The sequence below is a fragment of the Camelina sativa genome, chromosome 16 (assembly GCF_030686135.1).
Source record: "Camelina sativa cultivar CO46 ecotype springtype chromosome 16, ASM3068613v1".
Lineage (NCBI taxonomy): Eukaryota > Viridiplantae > Streptophyta > Magnoliopsida > Brassicales > Brassicaceae > Camelina > Camelina sativa.
Window position 1 is genome coordinate 21,371,878 of NC_141895.1, and position 21,412 is coordinate 21,393,289.

At 39.5% G+C, this 21,412-nt stretch overlaps 3 protein-coding genes and 2 pseudogenes across 5 annotated transcripts; 3 read left to right on the top strand and 2 right to left on the bottom strand.

The window, feature by feature from the left end:
• On the bottom strand, positions 1-934 carry LOC104751071 (thionin-2.1). The gene is made up of 3 exons (XM_010472948.2): positions 540-934; positions 365-442; positions 1-270 (listed from the first exon to the last, which is right to left on the bottom strand). Exons 1-3 carry the CDS (start codon positions 757-759, stop codon positions 194-196), a joined length of 375 nt encoding a protein of 124 aa, XP_010471250.1. The 5' UTR covers positions 760-934; the 3' UTR covers positions 1-193.
• Positions 935-7,501: 6,567 nt separating this feature from the next.
• LOC104751072 (endoplasmic reticulum oxidoreductin-1) lies at positions 7,502-10,468 on the bottom strand. 2 transcript variants are annotated; one of them, XR_015583612.1, is made up of 9 exons: positions 10,101-10,432; positions 9,537-9,668; positions 9,173-9,422; positions 8,957-9,067; positions 8,753-8,871; positions 8,545-8,649; positions 8,247-8,449; positions 8,029-8,135; positions 7,502-7,925 (listed from the first exon to the last, which is right to left on the bottom strand). XR_015583612.1 is itself a non-coding variant. In XM_010472949.3 (9 exons), the coding sequence occupies exons 1-9, from the start codon at positions 10,269-10,271 to the stop codon at positions 7,731-7,733; spliced, it is 1,413 nt and encodes a 470-aa protein (XP_010471251.2). In that variant the 5' UTR covers positions 10,272-10,468; the 3' UTR covers positions 7,502-7,730. The 2 variants fall into 2 exon arrangements, 1 of the variants encoding a protein (XP_010471251.2); XM_010472949.3 differs by having other exon boundaries at positions 8,029-8,155; positions 10,101-10,468.
• A 946-nt stretch (positions 10,469-11,414) lies between these two features.
• Positions 11,415-21,330, top strand: LOC147925807 (uncharacterized). 2 transcript variants are annotated; one of them, XM_087490098.1, is made up of 3 exons: positions 11,415-15,923; positions 16,021-16,967; positions 21,139-21,330. In XM_087490098.1, exon 1 carries the CDS (start codon positions 12,313-12,315, stop codon positions 13,957-13,959), a length of 1,647 nt encoding a protein of 548 aa, XP_087346224.1. In that variant the 5' UTR covers positions 11,415-12,312; the 3' UTR covers positions 13,960-15,923; positions 16,021-16,967; positions 21,139-21,330. The 2 variants fall into 2 exon arrangements, with proteins under 2 accessions (XP_087346224.1, XP_087346223.1); XM_087490097.1 differs by having other exon boundaries at positions 11,415-16,967.
• On the top strand, positions 11,462-12,223 carry LOC104751073 (kunitz trypsin inhibitor 2 pseudogene; annotated as a pseudogene).
• LOC147925808 (uncharacterized) lies at positions 14,013-15,128 on the top strand (annotated as a pseudogene).
• Positions 21,331-21,412: the final 82 nt, after the last annotated feature.

Sequence of the window (21,412 nt, forward strand, 5' to 3'; positions counted from 1 at the left end):
TTAATAAAAGACATGTTTTTCTTTATTAAGATGATAGGGAAGTAGCGAGGGCATGTACAATCTAGTGATCGACAGCCTTTTGCGACACATGCACACACACAAACCAAGAAGTACAACTTATTACAAGAGTCTAACATTTTTTTGTCACATACACCACAATTAGAACAGTACTCTAGGCTGTTTCAAGTGTGGCTTAAGAGCTCCTGGTGCAGAAAGTAGAACATGCCTTAGCACATTGTTCAAGCGCTCCTTTCACAATCTCACTTGCATCTAGTCACCAAAACAAACATTAGAATGGATTAATGTTTCTTGTCCATTATCCTTACGAGATAATAATAAAAATGAATTGGGGAGTTCGCTTTACCAGAGTTTTTGAGAGTGTTCATGGCACCACAAACAGAAGTTTCACACCCTAACTTGCAGTACTCATTAACAACATCACCTGTGAGTCAAGAAAAAAAAGAAATATATATTTGCATCAAAAATAAAACCTTGATCGATCTTTTAACAAATAATATCAAAGACATTTTCCCATTTACCTGAGTTTTCCAGAATGTCGTTTTCCCAGCCAGGAGGGCATGTATCAGATTCTTGACATCCACTCAGTGAAATACACGTTTTCCTGGACTGATTGAGACGACATATAAGATAAACATTTCTAGCTTTGTTGGACGGGCAGCAGGCCCTTGCTTCTACTTGAATTTGTGCCATGACGAGACTCATTATGAGCAAACTGAAAATCAAAGTTTTTCCTTTCATCTTTTTTGAATGGTTACTTGTTTTGATCACAAGATGTTTATACGTATAAAGAAAACACTTATAAGCTTGTTTACTTGTATTGATGAAGTGGTCTTGATACTTGCTTAAATACTAGGAAACATTGTGACGAGAATTTAGTTAGTTAGACTTAGACATGAGCGTCTCATGTGAGAAAAAAAAGTCAAGTAGTTACAAACGTGATTTTTGTGTTTCTTCGTTTGAACCAACTTATCTCTAACCTTCTAAAATTGATTGAAAAGCTCATAGTTCTGATTTTCTTTAAACTTTTATTTTGCTAGCCGATCAAAATGAAATTGTTTGGGTCTTGGCCCAAAATAGTTTGTTACTAAATCAGCTGCGTGAATCAGAACAGTAAATCCGGTTAAAGACTCACCTGGATTAAATCCGGTTTTCAGATTTATAAAAATTTCGTCGATAAACCATTATCGGTTGTGTTTTTGCCGGATTTGTTTTAGTTGTTGGAAATTTTGGTTATCAAACTTCTGAATCAAATCAAACCAAGAATTCTTCAAATTTTAATTTCCTTGAATATTTTTGATTGATTAGTTATTTTTGGATGTGACTAATATATCTATCAAAATTTATCATTTGTAATTTTAATGATATTGTGTTTAACAAATTATAAGTACAATATTTGATATGTCATTAGACTGCATACTTGCAAATTATTTGAATTATCAAATGTTGGGAATTTTTTTAATTTTTACCACATAGTTTGCAATTCTTTCCTACATTAACATATAAATGGTGCTCATAGAAATAATGCAACTTAAGTACAATATTTGAGATTCTAACCTCAAAATGTTAGTAGAGTTTTCTGATTCTTCTTGAAAGCAAAGTATCATTATCAAAGTACATAATAAGATTACTTCACTTCTCTTTCTATTTGAGGGTTTGTTTACGTTGCTTGTAGTCTATTTTGCTTTTATGCTAATGTATGTTTTAATTTAATTTGATGTATGCTTTCTATATTATGTTTTTTAATAAAGGAGATTCATACCAAAAAAAAAAAAAAAATTCTCCCAACATTTGTCAACATGAGTGTATAATAAAGTTTGGGTAAGTTGAACCATATCATATGTTTTGGCTTTTGCTTTTTGAAATCCCTAAATTTGTTAAGAGTTTTTATCCATATATTTTCCCTTCTTTCAAATTTAAATTCTTTTAAAAGATTAGATAGATTATTTATTTTTGGATGTGAATTTTGTATCTATCAAAATCCAAAAAAAATCTCAAATTATATTCTATAAAATTTTTAGATTGATTAGTTATCTTTGGATGTGAATTTTTTAACTACCACAATTTCGCATTTGTAATTTTGTATATTTGAATCCAATTTTAAGTTCTTTTCGGTAATGGTATGCCATGAGAGTGCATAATTGCAAATTATTTGAATTATCAAGCACACATTCAGAAAATTTGATTTACCAAATTGCATAGTTTGCAATTCTCTTTACTTTAATATATAAATGGTGCTCGTAAGACATAGTTTAACCTCAATACAATTTTGAGATTCACCTCAAAATGAGGAGCTATTTTTCTGATTCATTTTGAAAGCAAAGTATCATTTTCACATTGCATAATAAAAGAAAGATAATATCTATAAATTTTACTTGTAAAATGTTTCAAAAATTGCCTATATTTTTTCACACCACATTCTGAACAAAGTTTTCCAACATAATATTAGGAAGTAATTCTAGTTATTCTCCCTAATTTAAAAATCACAGTTTGAATACATGTGATTTTGAAAAAACCCCAAAGATGTAGCTCGAGTGACTCGTTCTGTTGCGTCAGCATTATAGAGGCTGTAATAATTCTTGATTAATGATAATAAGTTACAAACATATTTATATTACACAAGGAGACTAGGGTTACAATATTTACAAGTAGATCCCTATACTTATATTGATATACACATATCGCTGATACACCCTCTCAAGATAGAGAGAGTTTAACGACCCCAATCTTGAAACATGCTTGCTAGAAACGGGCTCGTGGTAACGGTTTCGTAAAAGTGTCGGCCAACTGATCATGAGTAGAGACATGTGAAACCCGTAGCTTGTTGGACTGAATCTGGTTTCGAACAAAATGATAATCAAGTGCAATATGTTTCATACGAGAGTGAAAGACAGGATTCACGCAAAGATAAGTGGCACCCACATTGTCGCAATAGATAACAGGAGGAGCAGGAATATCAATCTTGAGTTCAGAGTACAAGGAACATAACCAACAAAGTTCAGCTGAAGTGTTGGCAACAGCCCGATATTCCGCTTCCGTTGAGGAACGAGCAACACCATTCTGCTTTTTAGATGACCAGGGAATTGGATTGCGACCCATATAAAACACATAACCATTTGTCGAGACATAGTCATCAGTGTCTCCCGCCCAGTCCGCGTCGGAGAAACCTTGTAATTTGACATGAGACGTTGAAAAACAATGAAGAGAAAGAGGAGATGAAGCGTGAAGATAGATACCATGTGTGGTAGTACCAACAAGATATCGTAGTACTCGTTTCACAGTTTGCCAGTGTTCATGTGTGGGTCGGTGCATGAATTGTGAGAGACGATTCACCGCATATGAAATGTCCGGTCTTGTGAATGAGAGATATTGAAGACTGCCCACAACAGATCGATATTGGGAAGCATCTTGAAGTGGAGAACCGCTAGTAAGAGTAAGCTTGGGTGTTGTCGGTAGAGGAGTGGAGACAGGTTTTGCTTCGATCATGTTTGTTTTGTGTAGTAGGTCAGTGATGTACTTACGTTGCATAAGATGCATACCTCGGACGGACCGTGTAACCTCTATCCCAAGAAAATAATGTAGGTCAACAGGGTCCTTGATGGAAAAGCGGTCAGCGAAAGCACGAAGAACAGCATCTACAGTTCCAGAGTCACTACTGGTGACAATGATATCGTCGACATACACTAGAACATATGTAATTTGGCGACCAGAGCTGCGAATGAAGAGTGAAGCAACTGCGAGGGAGTTGGAGAAGCCGGTATCAAGTAAATGTTGTTTAAGAGCTATATACCATGCACGGGGGCTTGCTTAAGTCCATAAATTGGCTTCCGTAGGCGACAAACATAAGAGGGTCGATCCTTATCGACAAAACCCGGCGGCTGTGACATATACACTTCTTCAGTGAGATCACCCTGTAGAAAGGCATTGTTGACATTGAGTTGTTTTATAGGCCATGCTTTCTTCACTGCAACGTCTAACACCACACGAATTGTTGTGGATTTGATAACAGGACTAAAAGTTTCAGCATAATCCTTGCCATATTGTTGGTGAAAACCCTTAGCAACTAACCTTGCTTTGTAGCGGTCTAGTGTCCCATTAGCAAGAAATTTCTTGGTGAACACCCAGCGACAACCAACAATATTCTGATGAGCATTTGGAGGTACGAGATCCCAAGTATGGTTACCAATTTGAGCATCATACTCAACCGAACATGCTCGTGACCAATTAGGATCTTTAAGTTCCTGAACAATTGTAGCTGGTTCATTTAAACGAGAGGAATGCAATGTAACCTTGAGACCAAACTTTTGGACGGGTTTGTGAATATTATTTTTGGCACGAGTTGTCATATTGTGGAGATTTTGCGGTGGCGCATTGTTTTGTGTTTGGTTGTGTGCTTGAATAGAAACATCTTGGTGTGGTGGTGGGATTTGTGGTGGTTGCGGCTGAGTTGTGGGTCGCAACTCATTTTATGGTCGAGCAGTGGGCTCATTGGAACGGGGTTGTGGTTGAGTCGTGGGTCGCGACTCATTTTCAGGAGTAGCAGTAGGCTCCAAAGACGTAGTAGGAGAAGACAAAGGAGAAAGAGACGATACCTAAGGGTGGTGTGGACACGACGGCGAGGATGGCGAGTGAAGGTTTGTGGCGGAGGGTCCCAAACTCGAAGACAAAGAAGACGAGGTCGATGTCAGAGCAGAGAGACTCGAAGCAGCAACTGGACTTGGATGTATAGATGAATTATTGTGTTGTTGGGCTGTGGATCCAGTAGAAGCACTAGGAAGTGTTGTTAGGCCTTGTGGTTGGCCCACTAATCGATCTTGACGTTGATATGTATGAACAATGGGAGGTCGTGATATGGGTAATGACAACGACGGAGAGGGAGTATGTGGGGACGACAGTGGTTGCATCATCAATGGAGCCACCGAAATCGATGTAAATAACAGAGTGGAGGACGGTGCACCAGTGACTGTGATAGGATGAACTGACCGGTTGGAGACCATCTCACGAAAAGGGAAGACATGTTCAACAAAGCGAACATGTCGTGAGGTATAGATCCTACCAGACCGAACATGTAGACAATAGTACGCACTTTGTGTAGCCGAGTATCCAAGAAAGACACACGCTTGAGAGCGATCATCAAATTTTTGTTGTGTATATGGGCGAAGCCAAGGGAAACACAAACACCCAAATACTCGAAGTTTCTCATAATTTGGTGGTTGATTGAATAACTTCTGAAACGGTGACTGAAGACCAAGGACTGGTGTTGGCATCCGGTTGATAAGATAAACAGCAGTGGCAAGAGCATACGGCCAATGATCCTTTGGTAGAGAAGCCACGGACATGAGCGTAATACCCGTCTCCACAACATGACGATGCTTTCGTTCAGATAGACCATTATGCTCCGGAGTGTGGGGTGGTGATGTGAGATGTGTAATGCCAGATGTTGATAAAAACCGACGTAAAGCCACGAACTCGCTGCCATTGTCGGTGAACAAGGTGCCAATTATCGTTTGAAAACGATTTTCAACCTGTGCTTTAAAAGTGATCAACACATCTTTCACATCAGATTTGCGTTGTAGGGGATAAAGCCATATGTATATAGTGAAATGGTCAATGAGAATCAGGTAGTATTTGTAGTTTTGAGTGGAGAGAATTGAAGAAGTCCAAACATCAGAAAAATATATTGAAGAGGGCGATTGGATATGATAGATGTGTTTGTGAATGGCAACTTGTGACTTTTATTAATTAAACAATCTGAGCAAGATAAGTGTTTTTGTGAAGAAGAAGCAACATGAAGCGAAAAAGCATTAAGAATAGTGTTTAAGATAGGTGGAGAAGGATGGCCCAAACGTGAATGCCTTGAAACGAGACTTGTTCTTGGTCCAGACAAAGAGAGCATCGCCACAACATTCAGATTTGTCACCGGCCACACATACAACCCATGTTCAGTTCGGCCTTGGAGTAATGGGACCCCCGTACTCAGATCCTTCACCTGAAAGAATGTAGGAAAGAGGTGAACAGAAACATTATTAGCGTTACATAGTCGATACACAGAAATAAGATTTCTATGTATATCGGGAACACATAGAACTTTATCTAATTTTAAAGCTTTAGTTTGTGAGGGAAGAAGCATGGAACCCATGTGTGTAATTGGCATAGTAGACCCATCAGCAATCATAACATCATCACCACCAGTGTATGGCTGGTGCAGCGAGAGATTGTTAAGATCGGAGGTGATGTGGTGTGTAGCACCGGAGTCCAGGACAGCAGCCATGTTTGCCCGAGGTTGCCATGGAGTGAAGGGGCTGTTGTGGTGAGATGAAGTGTTGCATGGAGAGAAGTTGTGGACATCTTCGAGCATTGTGTCCTTGAGTGTTGCATAATTGACACTTGCCCAAGTAGGGCCTAAAAGATCGGTTGTTGTTGTTACCTTGAGAGGATTGCCAATTGTTGTTGTTGAACGAGCGAGAGTGCTGGTTCTGGTTCCGTGAGCAACCATTGTTCCTAGGGTTGGAGTTGTTGTTGCTGGTGTTGTTGTTGTTGTTGTTGTCCATGCGATGCTGAACATTGTTTGCGGAGACCGGAAAAGGGGTCGGAGTGGCAGCGACAACAGCAATGAGGCGAGACTCACGGTTATGTAAGCGTTCATGAACATCGATGATGGCTGGTGTAACATCTTTACCCTCAATCTGATCTATGACAGATTTGTAGTCGTCGGGAAGACCTTCAAGGATCTTCTCAATTTGATCCTCAAGATCCATCGGTTTGCCAAGAGTAGCAAGTTCATCAAAACGAATAACAAGACCACGTACATATGCATCAATAGTCATGTTACCTTTAGTCCACGCCTTAATTTGATTTTTGATACCCTGAACGTGACCTCGGCTTGGTTTAGCAAAGATAGACGTAAGTGTCTCCCAGACCTCAGCAGCGGTAGTGGCTCGGGACACCAATGGTTGAACAAGAGCAGACATAGCGCCGAGCAAGGCACTGTAGAGAAGGCGATCTTGGCGCTTCCAGAGAACAAAGTCTGGATTTGGAATGGTGACACCATCAGTCGTAATGGTGGGAGATGGAGCAGGGTGAGATCCATCAAGGTAGCCGGCGAGTTCATAGCCGTCAATCAAAGCATGGATCTGGAGACTCCACATCAAGTAATTGATGTCATTGAGTTTGGTAACAATAGAGGTGTTGACATTGAAAAGAGGATTAGTAGAAGTCAGGATGACTTCACCGGTGGAAGGAGAGGCGTTGCTAGAGGTAGCCATAGAGGAGGCGTAGTGTTTAAAAAAATTTAGGTTTAGGTTTTATCGTTTGCTCTGATACCATATAAAGGCTGTAATAATTCTTGATTAATGATTACAGACATATTTATAGTACACAAGGAAACTAGGGTTACAATATTTACAATTAGATCCCTATACTTATATATTGATATACACTTGATAACTTACACTAATGGATATTTTTATTTTTAATTAAAAAATAATAAAATGTGTTTTATTATTAGTTAATCAAACTTTTGTCATCATGCTTCTGTAATCTGTATCGGTAAATTAGTTACCTCAAGAATGTTATATTTTGCTTTTTTATCTGTTTTACCAAAATCTTTTGTATGACTTCTTTCTCTATAATGCTATCCAATCCTAGGCTTGTAATGATGATGCAGAGCATGAATGCCTAAAAAAGCTGGATAGTTCGTTTTGTTATGTAATTCACCACAAGGAGAGAGCTAAATCCCATATTCTTCTTAATCTTCCAGTTCCAGGTTTAGCTGATGAGACTTTAGCTATCTGATCTTCCATTAGCCTCTCCACGTCTGGTCCCATATCGTGGACCATTTTAACTGACTCGGAGAGACGGTTGAGCAAATTCACCAACGCAATCACCTCGTTCCGTTGCAGTTGAAGCTGTTGAAAAAGATAAGTCCCTGAACTCAATATTAAGAATTACTTCAGACTCAGCGACGTCTAAATATACAAAATCATGCGTAAAGATGTTTGAGTAACTCACAGTCTGATGGTCTCCGGTTTCTTGGTTTCCGACAGAGAAGAGAATTTTCAAAGCTGTACCAAGTCCCTGAACCTGAAGTTTCCCCCAAAGCCGACATTTTTCACAACCTACACAATCCATCAGTGCACTGCAACAAATACATTGCTAATTACCTGTATTACTAATTACCACACTCTCTACGTTTGCCAATTCATTTTCAAGAAAATAATCAGACAAACCTTATATTCCTGAATTGTTTCTGAATCTGCTGTTTCAATTCTGGGCCACTTTGACCTTGCCACAGCTTAGCTTCATCAAACGGAACAGGACATGCTGTTTGTAGTTTTGGACTATACAACAATTGTTTAATCAAGGACTGTGTTTTCAGATCTTCAGCATGGTTTCCTGTGTCATACTCTGCCTGCTCCAAGTATGCTGTTGCCTGAATCAAACATTTGCAAGAAGTCAGTCCATAAGACTAATAGAATGATTATTTAAAGAGACATAGAAATTCCCAAAAAGAGAGAAGTTACTCACTTTTGTAACAGCACGTAGCACAAATAGATAAGTGAAGTACATATTTCTAACACGATCTGGATGTCTCAGAATACGATCATACATCAGATCCATGTTCTGTCCCCACTGTATTTCAAAGTAAATACATATCAATCAAGAGTCAATACCATAGTACAAGTATATATTCATGTTGAGAGACTTGTCTATCTTTTTGCTCAGAAACACAAACCTGGTTGCTTGACTCATCAAGAAGGTAATCAGCAGCTATGTGCATCGAGATTGAAGAATGAAGACCAGATATTAATTTGTACAAAACCTTTTTCTCTGGACATGTCTCCCCAGATGAATCTGCAGAAACCCATATACACTTCAACGTACATCATATAACACACCTTTGTCCCCAATACTAATATGATGGGGAAAGAAAACTCACACTTTGGACAATTCTCTGAATATATAGAGTCCCAAATCCTTCTAGCTGACGGTCCAGTATAACCAGTATACCTCTCAGGGTTTAACTGAAGATTGACATAAGTCATCTCACCTGTACATATAAGTCAATTTGAAATTATCAAAATGCTAATTCACAGTATAGCATATATTCAAAGAAGATGTCCGAAGAGCATTTTTTTTTTAGGTTACTACATACCGCTATCTGTGTCATCGTCGTCATGCGTCCATGGATTCTTGGTTTCAACCCAACCTCTGAATGCTCTGTTATCTATAGTACGGTCAACGGCTGCTTGTGGTTTTCCTTCTTGACACTTGAGATCATGAGAAGGAAGTGGCCTTTTAAACGGTTCTGGAAACTCATTCTCTGGACATTCACAGACACTGCAATCACGCAGACGACACATTCCATCTTCTGGCCAGAATGGGCAGTCACACCACAGTTTAACCTAAATCCCCACATTTAAAAACAGCCAGACAAAAAAAGTCACTAACTACACCACTGTACACAATTCCATAGCTTTTTATCGACATAATGTGTGATTCAAAAAGCAATCACTGACCTTAAAGTACCGGAAAAAAGGTGTAGTGACGAGATCTTGCAGTAAAGGATTCAAGACCTCACTATTGAGATTGTCCACTGTTTCATAATCACAACAACAGTCTTCAACCATACCTTTGTATTTACCAGTTCCCTGCATTCAAAATTTAAAAAAAAAAAAAAAAGACTAATAATCAAATCTTGATCCATTGAAAGATTAAATCTTACAACAACATTGACGACAATCACACACATCTTCAATTTAAAACAACATTGGTACATTTCAGAGAAAACGTTTCAAAGCTTTGGTGTTTAAACAATGTGACCAAAAAGATTCAATTTTTATTACCATTGTGGCTAAACAATGTGATCAAAAGATTCAAACTTTTTATTACCCCTGAATCCATCACAGTCACAGATATCCACAAATTTCCTCAAATACCCAATCCAGAAACATAAACAGAACACCAAAAAATTGTACTTGAGCGAACCATAAAAAGTCAAAATTCCTTAAAATCAAAAATGATACAAAATCGAAAGCAAAAAAGATCGAGAGAATTTTAAGAAGAGAGTGAAATCCAAAAACCTGAAGTGAGCAGCTACAAGAATTTCGATCGGTGAAGAAGAAACCAACATTAGAAGCGGTCCTTGAGCTCACAGCAACTGCCAAAAACACGACAACCAGAGTCGCTAAAGGCCATCGCCATGTTTTCCTCTTCCCCTCGCTCTCTTCTTCTTTGATTGCTCCTCTTCCCATTACGATAACGATAACGAATGGGAGAGAAATTATAACAAAAAAAAAAAAAAAAAAAAAAAAACGTTTTTTTAGCGTCTTCCGGGATTTCTCAAAACCCCATTGTTGTGTTTTGTGTCTTAAGCAAGCAAAGTCATGAAAATGCGTTATAGCTTGAGCTTCAATGCGAGACACATCTTTTTATTTTTTGACATTTCAGCGCGACGTGGGGTTTTGCATAACACGCGCTTTTGTCTTAGTCGGCGCGTGTTGGAACCAATTTTGTTTTCATCTCGTGACGTGCATTAGCCAATAGGATGCTTTTGTTCCCAGTCAACGACCATTCGTTTGACTTTAAAGGCATCTCTGTTCAAGGCTGTCGTTTCATTGTTTATAAATCTCGTCTGTTTTGGGCTGATTGGGTTCAGATCCACACTATCGCAATATATATTTCTACTCCCCGGTGCCCTAAGATCGACATCACCGTACGTGTATTACAAGGCATTCGTTGTTCTGAGGCTTATGCTGTACAGAGTGAGAGAAAGAGGTGTATTTTCAACGTGCATTAGCCAATAGGATGCTTTTGTTGTGTTGTTAATTACAAATACAGTCATCGATCGTTTACATGTATGTAGAAAAAGGTAGCTGTTGCAGCCAAGAAAAGCTAATCTTATAATATGATATATACAAACATTGGGAGTAACCATAGTCATTTTACGAATAAACCTCTCAAATTAATGGTTACGTGTTTCTTTATACATGGTTAGTGTTCTTAAGAAACCTGGTTTATTATTGCAATATGGATTTTGAATTTTTGTCACTCATTTGTGGCCAGAAAACATTTCGTACGTTAATTGATTCACCGAACCTTATCTCTATGCTTTTAACCTTGTATTTTCTTCCTATTTATTTGATCATCCTTTTTTATTATTATTTTTGTTGTACGATAGTTAGTTAACATGGACTCTTGTGCATTGTACTCGTGCTGAAAAACTAAGTTTGAACCGATTACTGCAGAAGTCTAGTCATGCATGTGACATGAGGAAAAAGCCAATAATCAAACATTATAGCTGATAAATTTAGGGTTTTACTCTTTTTACTGTCATGTCCAGTTTTAACCGCTGAGAATTTCTATTTATACTGATGCAAAATATGTTAGCTCTCCTTAACTCAACTCACTCAAATCCTATATAGAAACACACAAAACAATCACAATGAAGAAAACTTCAGTAGTCTCTGTTCTCATCACTCTCATGTTCGCAGCATCAGTTGTCTGCATCCAAGGACAACGACAGGAAGAGGTGAAGGACAGAGACGGAAATCCAGTTAAACTCGGTGAACAATACTTCATCCAGCCTCTGTAGACGAAAAGTAACAACGGAGGTGGTCTTGTCCCAGCGGCCACTAACATACTTCCCTTTTGTCCACTTGGCATCACCCAAACACTCCTTCCGTACCAACCGGGACTACCGGCTAGCTTCAAATTACCATACGCTCTCATGGAGACCATCGTTAAGACATCTGTAGCTGTAAATATCGAGTTCAAGTCAGACATCTGGCCGGTCTGCAACGAATTTTCCAAGTTCTGGGAAGTCGATGTTTCCTCATCGGCTCCCAAAGAGCCTATGATTCTCATCGGTGGTAAACCACAAGAGAAAAATAGTTGGTTTAAGATCGAGAATGCCGGAGAAGGAGCAGGAGCAAACACTTACAAGTTGACCACCTTAACCGGGACCGTTGGAGCCACCCCAGGGGTTTGGTTAAGCGCACCACAACTAATTCTAACCAATGATGATGCTAAGACCTTACTCGTCAAATTCAAAAAGGTTGATGATGCTACTACGGCTGCTACTTCTACTTCTCGGGTTGAGAAGCTAGGTCTAAGGATGTTCCCTTTCTACTAAAAATCATGTAATGGTTTTTTTTTTTGGTTAATAAAAATCATGTAAACAACCAAAGGAAAGGCGAATTGTCTATAGGAAAGGCGACATAAAAGGCGATAGGAATTGTCTAACCCTATTCGCCGCCGCTGGCCGGCCTCACACCGTCCGACGAGAAAGCCCTAATGGCGAAAAAGAAAGGTGGCTCCAAGGGGCCAGTTCCGGGTTCTTCCAAGTTCGCTCGAATGGTTGCTAGTTCCTTGAATCCGAAAGCCTCAACTTCACACCTTTCAGATGTGAAGCTCCTCAGTCCAACTCCGATATCCCCCTCTACAACTCAAGTGAATCCCTTGGTCGAGACGCAGGACACGATTCCAGCGACTCCCGAAGGAATTTCCAGCCCACCCGGCGCTAGTGTACCCATCAGTCCTCAGAACCTAAAAGTTACAGTCGAAGAAAGGGTAGCCCTTCCCTCTCCTCTTGTACCAGAAATTGGGTCTATCCTAACTCCAAACGCAGTGTCTGAGATCGTCTCCGCCGCAGTTAACGCACCACCTACAGGTAGTCCAGTGGTCGTCGCACCTCCGTCGGTCCTCCTAGCGGGAACAGAGATGTGGAAAGGCTATCTAGTCACCCAATTTCATGGCCTGTGTCCATCTGCCTCGAGAATATTCAACGACTTAAACCCGATTTGGGGTAAGTTCGGTAATGTAACGGTTAGAGTGATATCCGATTCTGCTGCTATGATCTTCATCCCTTCACTGGCCACTCGTGAATCGGTGTCCGACATCGGTTTTTGGCAGGCGGGTAATTGCTCATGTACAGTCTACCCTTGGACCTTAGACGGCTTGATAGAGGTTGAAGAGCTTCAGACCGCACCCACGTGGGCAATCCTGAAAAAAGTTCCTCCGCAATTATACTCTCTTCCTGGCATTAGTGTGATTGCCAGTGGTATCGGAGAACCATTGCATACTGAGAAATCGAGGCTGGATCCGATTAACATAGGAGCAACAAAGGTGAAAGTGGTTATCAAACTAGACTCCCCACTCCCTACCTCAGTCATAGTAAAGGATGTACAAGGCAGTTCGATCCGACTTGCGGTTGATTATCCACATCCCCCCCCTCAATGTGTGAACTGTGGGAGATATGGGCACCTCATAAGCAGATGTCCCAAGCCTCTCCTTAAGAAATCTCCTTTAACGAAATCAGTTCCGTCGGGAACCAAAGAAGTCACTCATCCTACTGTCATCCTTACGGATGAAGCTTGTACCGAGGGGGTTGATCCGGCTCAACACCATACGGAAGCCTCATTCTCTGAGCCCAAGCAAAAAAGAAGACGTTCGCGCCCTACTAAGAGGTCAAAGAGCACACCTCCAAGACTATATGAAAGACACCCCACAATGCAGTCCCAATGGATTCCAAAACAAAAGGACCTAAAGGGAGGGGTTCGAATAGGGGACGACAGAAATGCGAGTACAGTTGTTCAACCTCCTAGTCTCGACATAGCCTCCGCCGATACTCTCAAAGTTCCTTCATGCCCTACAACTGCTGAGGGGGATAAGAGTGGACCCTTGAATTCTGGAGTGACTGAAACAAACCTCCCGGTGCCGGACAGCAACCATCAGACTGAGGAAAACGGGATTGATCCGCTCTTCCCCATTCCACTTGTTTGGGATGTGATGTCTACAAAAACCAGGAAGAAGCTTTTGAAGATCTGGCATGGTAAACAAAAGACAGTTGGATCCGCAACTCACGATTCCAACCGGGAGTTTCACTCGGAGGGAATTCGCATCTCTGAAAGCTTTGCTTTCTCCACCTTCTTATATTATTAATAAAGGTTTTTTGTTGGAATATCCGAGGCTTAAATAGTCTTGGTCGTCAAAAAATGGTTAGAAGCTGGATTGCTTCTAACAATCTTCTGGTAGGTTGTTTTTTGGAAACCCGTGTCTCTGAAGCCAATGCAACTTCTGTGTTAGCTTCAACCCTACCAGGTTGGCGTTCGGATAATAATTATAGTTACTCGGAGTTAGGAAGGATTTGGATAGCTTGGCATCCTTCAGTATCCCTTTTGGTCCTAAAAAAGACTGATCAGTTGATGATGTTCATTTTGCAATTGCCAAATCTGAGCACCTCTTTTGCAGTCACTTTCATATGGCAGAAACACGGAACATGAGAGAAGGTCCTTATGGGAGGACATCTCCATGCTAGCGTCTTCTTCTCCCCTCACTAATACCCCGTGGGCGCTAGTGGGAGACTTCAATCAAATAGCTACACCCAGTGAGCACTACTCCGTAACCCACGCATCTCTTCCCCTCAGAGGCATGGAGGATCTCCAGTCCTATATGAGAGATAACGAATTAGAGGACATGCCAAGCCGTGGAGTTTTTTTCACTTGGTCTAACCACCAACAAGACAATCCTATAATCCAGAAATTAGACAGGGCATTAGCAAACCCTGAATGGCTAAATACCTTTCCCTATGCTACTGCAGTATTTGATCCTCCAGGAGAATGTGACCACGCTCCTTGTATTATCACAGTTAACAACCAGTCTGAGCGTTCGAAGAAGTGCTTCAGGTACTTCTCCTTCTTATCGACTCATCCGACCTATATCTTAGCTATCACAACAGCTTGGACACAACAGATTTTGTTGGGCTCTGCAATGTTCTCCCTGGGGAACAAATAAAAGCAGCGAAGAAATGTTGTAAGGCTCTAAATAGACATGGATTTGGGAATATCCAGCAAAGAACAAGTGAGGTGCTCGAGCATTTGCAGTCTGTACAAGAAGATCTCCTAAGTTACCCCACAAATGCGTTATTTAGGGCTGAGCATGTTGCACGGAAGAAGTGGGATTTTTTCGCCTCAGCGCTGGAGACATTCTATAGGCATAAATCAAGAATCCGTTGGCTGAAGGAGGGTGATGCCAACACAAGCTTCTTTCATCGCGCAGTCATTGCACATCAGGCCAGGAATCTTATCTCATACTTAAGGGGGGGGGGATAATGAAAGAGTCAACAATGTCAACCAAATAAAGGAGATGATAGTGGCTTATTACACAAATCTATTGGGAACCGAGAGTCAAGCTCATCCCTACTCCGTCAGGAGGATTCAAAACCTTCAGCCATTCAGGTGCGATCCCACCTTGGCAGCTAAACTCACCGCTATTCCCACAGAGGAAGAGATCACAAGCTCACTGTTCTCTATGCCTAAGAACAAGGCTCCTGGCCCTGACGACTTTTCAGCTGAATTCTTCTGGGAGACGTGGTCAGTGGTGAAGGAGAGCACAATTAAGGTGCTGAAGGAATTTTTCCAAACCGGACATCTGCTCAAAAGGTTTAATGCAACAGCTATCACCCTCATCCCCAAAGAACCGGGAACAGACAATCTCATTGTTTAATGCAACAGCTATCACCCTCATCCCCAAAGAACCGGGAACAGACAATCTCACTATGTTTAGACCGGTAGCCTGTTGCACAACAGTGTATAAAATAATAACTCGGCTCATCTCCAACAGGCTAAAATTGTTTATCTCTGATGCGGTGCAAGGGAATCAGGTTGGTTTCATTAAGGGTAGGTTTCTTTGCTAGAAAGTCCTACTAGCATCCGAACTAGTTAAAGACTTTCACGTGGAGGGTCCACTGACAAGAGGCTGTTTGCAGATAGATCTAACTAAAGCTTATGACAATGTTAATTGGAGCTTTTTACTTAACATAATGAAGGCAATGAAGTTACCAGATACTTTCATTGGGTGGATTCAAGCTTGCATCTCCTCTCCCTCCTACATCATCGCCTTCAATGGTGAGCTCATTGGTTTTTTCCAAGGTAAAAAAAGCATAAGACAGGGAGATCCAATGTCCTCTCACCTGTTTGTATTGTTCATGGATATCTTGGGCAGATTACTGGACAAAGGAGCAATCAATGATACCTTCCAGACTCACCCACAATGCCAGGCACCAATAGTTACTCAGTTGAGTTTTATGGACGATGTCCTGGTGTTCTTTGACGGATCAGAAAGCTCACTGGAAGGAATTATCAGTATTTTAGAGGACTCTAAGGCAAGCTCGGGTCTGGCTCTCAATAAACACAAAACGGCACTCATACTCGATGGAGGAGATTTTGAAAGAACGAGGGCGATGTCCTTGAGATTTGGTCTCACTCACGGGGCCTTCCCTGTAAGATATTTGGGTGTTCCTCTCACGATCCAGAAAATGAGAAAACAAGATTATCAACCCTTGATAGATCGGGTCAATCGCCGGTTTACTTCTTGGACTGCCAGACAACTCTCCTTTGCAGGAAGATTGCAGCTCCTAAAGTCAGAAATCTTTTCCACTATACACTTCTGGGATCCAATATTTGTATTGCCAAATCAATGCCTTTCGAAATTGGAGCAAATGTGTAATGCCTTTCTATGGAACGGAGCACCAAATTCAGCTAGAGGAGCTAAGATAGCCTGGGAGGTCGTGTGCACACCTCGAGAGCCTGGTGGGTTAGATCTCAGAAGGTTATCCGACTGGAACAAAGTCTTCGCCTTGAAGTTAATATGGCTCTTGTTCACGGCTGTTGGCTCATTATGGGTCTCATGGATAAGAATACACCTGATTGGAAACAGAAACTTATGGGATCTTAATCCCACATCGGCAGGTAGCTGGATATGGAGATAGCTATGCAAGCTAAGACCTTTAGCTCGACCTTTCATTGTCTGTGAAGTTGGTTCCGGGGAAACTGCAAGCTTTTGGCTTGATAACTGGACTGGATTGGGACCTCTCCTCGACATCACGGGTCCCCTTGGTCCGCAAACCGCAGGAATTCCCCAAAGAGCAGTGGTGAGAGACACTTTTAGAGGTGCAAACTGGTGGTTAGCCACATCTAGAAGCCGTAACCCCATCATTAATTTGCTTCGGAGCGCCCTTCCAGCAACTGATGATATTATTAACTGCCAGCATGATGATACTTATTTATGGAAGACGGACCATCGTCCTCCATCAACTATATTCTCTACAGCCGCGACATGGTAGGCGCTTCGTCCTTCCTCTACCACCCTTCCCTGGCACAGGTCAGTCTGGTTTTCTCACCACATACCTAAACATGCTTTCATTACTTGGGTGGGAGCATGGAATAGGCTGCATACCAGAGACAGATTGAGGAGTTGGGGTCTCTCGGTTCCAGCGGTTTGCATATTATGCAATTCGCATGATGAATCCAGAGACCATCTATTCTTCGATTGCGCGTTCAGCGAGGCCATATGGACCTATTTTACCAGACGTGCCCATCTTAACCTGCCAAACCAGTTTATGCGTTGGGGGCGTCTACCAACAAGAATATAGCTCTAATCATCAAGTTGGCCTTTCAATCCTCACTTTACCTCATTTGGCGTGAACAGAATCAATGGATACATGCTGCCACTCCTCGGCCACCTGATACTTTGCTCAAGGAAATCAAACTCCTAATCAGAGCTAAACTTGATCCTCTCTCGAGAGAACAGCATTATCTGTTTAACGGACAAACTCTGCTTCACACGTGGTTTGAGCTGTTTCAGGATTGAATCCTCCCCAATGAAGTCTCCTTTCTGTAATTTTGCTTTTTTTTTTCTTTTTCTTGTTGTTGGTGACCAGGAAGCTTAGGATTGCCGTGCTAGCGGGCGAATGTTTGTTTTTACCCCTGTAGAGCCTGTGGGTGTAAAGACTCTTAAGCCTTGTAAGGATCCTTTTTCGGAAATTTAAATATATATATATATATATAAATCATGTAATGTTAAAGCCGACTCGTCCATGGCCAAAATAATGAGTTGAGATAAATAAATTATGAAGTTAATTAATATACCCGCACCCATGTTCTTATTATCCATGAATAACCCTAAATAAAATTATGCTTTATTTGAGGAAAAAAAGACTATTAGAATTCAGACTATGAACGGGATTGTGAGACCAAGAAAATGAATAATATACAGCTTTCATAAAATCAATTATGACATAAATTTAAGAATGAATATTTCTCAAATAACATCTATATACACTACAAAATATGGATGATATAGCTTCAATATATGCGACACACATAATTTGTAGCAAATATTTGCGACGATTAGTTACATATTAGTGACAAGATTTAAATTAAAAAAACTCGTAGCAAAAGTGTAGCTATCTGTGAGAAATAGTGGCAATTTTAGATACCAATAAAGTTTGTGGTAATTTTCTACTAATAAGTAACCATATTTTTGTGATAATATACTAACTATTTTAGATCGTAACTAAATTTTGTAGTAGATGACTGATCACTACCATATAAACGGTTTTGGTTTAAAACCATATCAGATGATTTCTAATTGTGGTTATTTACGACAATATATAATTTTTAAGTAATTTAATCAAATTGTGGCAATTAGCTACAAATATATAACAGCTAATTCTTACAACTAAACTGAAGACCTTTGTTGCTATTTTGTTACAAAGAGCTAGTGGCGTTTTTTGTGTCTATTAGAGATAACTTATTTTGTGAGAATTTATAATAATCTGTTACAATTATATTGAGACAAAATTGAAGCAAACTGAATTGTAGCAAATTTGACACAAATTGCTACAAATTTGTTACGATTTTCTACAAGGCTTAATTAGCAACTACCTTATAGGCGCATACTATTTTTCGAAACAAATTTGTAACAAACATGAATTTGTGTCGAAAATATGTAAATAGCTACAAAAATTTTGGTAACTATACAAACCAAAATTTGTAGTGATATCACAAGTAACATGAAAGTATGAAGTTAATTTTGTTTTGGACAAACGCATGAAGTTAATTAATGTGTGTGTTCTTCCGATGAAAAGAGATCAAATTAAAGGATATAGTTATCTCTTGCAAATCCATGATATCAATCACGATAATAATAATTAAAAACCTATGAATAACGCATATCCAATATTAGGAGAAAAAAAATAGAATGATGATTTACGAAGTGACGTCTTGTTATCATAATCATTTGTTTTATTTTTTTCGTATATAAACGTTAAATTAATTTAAAAATCTCATTATGGTCTTTAGTTAGCGAACTCCAAAAATCCAATTTTTGTTGAGAGAAAAAGAGGGACTGAACTTCAGAAATGGTCTCCTTGCGTACACGGTGATGAATCCGACAGTCTGATAGCCATGCATGGTCCATCGATATGAAAGGACAGTAAGGACTGGGACCTTTTTCATTGGAAATGTTATAAAATGCTCAAGTGGTATCGTGTTTCTTTGTGAGCATAATATCATACGTACGTAGTCATATATTGTGTTAACTGTTAATTAGCATATGGTCCACTATTAATTTGTACGTAGATTATGCAGAGTGGTCTGAATGCATGCATATTTATCTCTTCGATCTAGCAAGATTTAACTCTCTTCTTTTCTTCCACTTAATGTTACTTGTCGCTTTCTGTTTCTGGCTATAAAATACCATTTTTGAGATTTTCTTTATTATTGATTTGCCTTCAGTCATATGTTTTTGTGTCTGAAGATCGCCTTAAGCAAGCAAAGCGTTATACAGCTTCAATGCGAGACACATCTTTTATTTTTGACATTTCAGCGCGACAGGGGGTTTTGAATAACACGCGCTTTTGTTTTAGTCGGCGCGTGTTGGAACGAGTTTTGTTTTCATCTCGTGACGTGCATTAGCCAATAGGATGCTTCTGTTCTCGTTATGGGTGATACAAATAAAATAAAAAACCAAGTTCCCTTTCGTACGCTTGATTAAACGCTTCTCTATTCAACGCTGTCGTTTCATTGTTATAAGTCTGATTTGGGCCGAGTCGATTTGGGCTGATTGTTTACTTTTACGAGTTCAGATCCACATATCGTAAAATTAATTCTACTCTCCGGTGCCCTAAGATCGTCATCACCGTGTATTATTTCCAAGGCGTTCGTTGGTGCCCTAACCCCTGTTTTGTGCTCGTTGTTTCTGAGGCTTATGTTTCTTTGTGTACTCCCAAAATCTAACTGACTAGTAATTGGTTTCTTTTGCATACAAGATACGGTGATGAGTTTGATAATAATGAACAATATCACGAGGTTGGGTTAAAAGATATTATTGTGTTGTTAAATACAATACAGGCATTGTTTACATGTATGAAGAAAAGAAAAAGTAGCTGTTGCAGACAGTAATAAACATTGGGAGTAATCACATTCATTTTACAAATAAAACTCTCAGGCTTGTTAGAATATTGAGAGGAAGAAGAAAAGAAACAGAGCAAGAGACTCTTTGAGAAGACAAAGAACGAAAACTGAAACTTTTATTTACATGAAACTTGTTACAATTTTGTTTTACAACACACCACAGTTATATATAAGTCATACGGTCATAACCGTTCGTAACTTGTCACAACCGACAACTTGAAACAATACATCTAATAACACACACCTCTTCACTAACTACAGACACATTAATTCTTTATAAAACATAATCAGACCAAACTCAATTACAAACTAACAAGGCTCTCAGCGTGGTTAGTGGTCTTAAAAAATTGGGAGGACGTAATCATATACGTGTTTCTTTATACTATATGTTTAGTAGTCTTACAAAATCTGTTTATTATTGCAATATGGATTTCGAATTGTTGTCACTCATTTGCTAACTTGGAAAATGAGATATAAATCATTTGGTTTCTTGTATGAGCGTGTTTAGTAAATTCTTTTTAATTTTTTGGAAAAAGATGACAAATTATGGCCAACAACAGAGATGTGTAGAAACTTTTCGTACGTTAATTGATTCACTGAACCTTATCTCTCTGCTTTTAAAACATTGCCTTCTTCCTATTTATGGATCGTCCTTTTTTGTCATATTTGTTGTCCGATAATTAGTTAACTTGGACCATTTTGCATGTTCCTCGTGCTGAAAATCTAAGTCTGATATGAATCGATTACCACAGAGTTAAATCTAGTCTTTTCAATTTTCAATGTGTAAAAAAATTAGAAACCAAGGATATGAAGAAAAATAATAATAATACAATTTCATATTAGCAAAAAAAAATAATAACTTTAGGAATGAGTATTCATGCCCTGTTTTAACCGCGTGCTGAATATTTCTATAATTACCGAACTAAATGTGTGTTGGTGGTCTCCACAACGCAGCTTACTCAAAAGTCAAACCCTTTAAAAACTCAAAACAATACCATCACGCATGTTATTATCTTCCCATAAATTAGCTATGTTTATGTTTTCTAGTGCTTTATTATGAAACTGGGCTTGTCAATGAGCATGCTAATTATTAAAATATTAGGCAAATAGAATAAGAAAACTAAAAAAATCAAGATGTA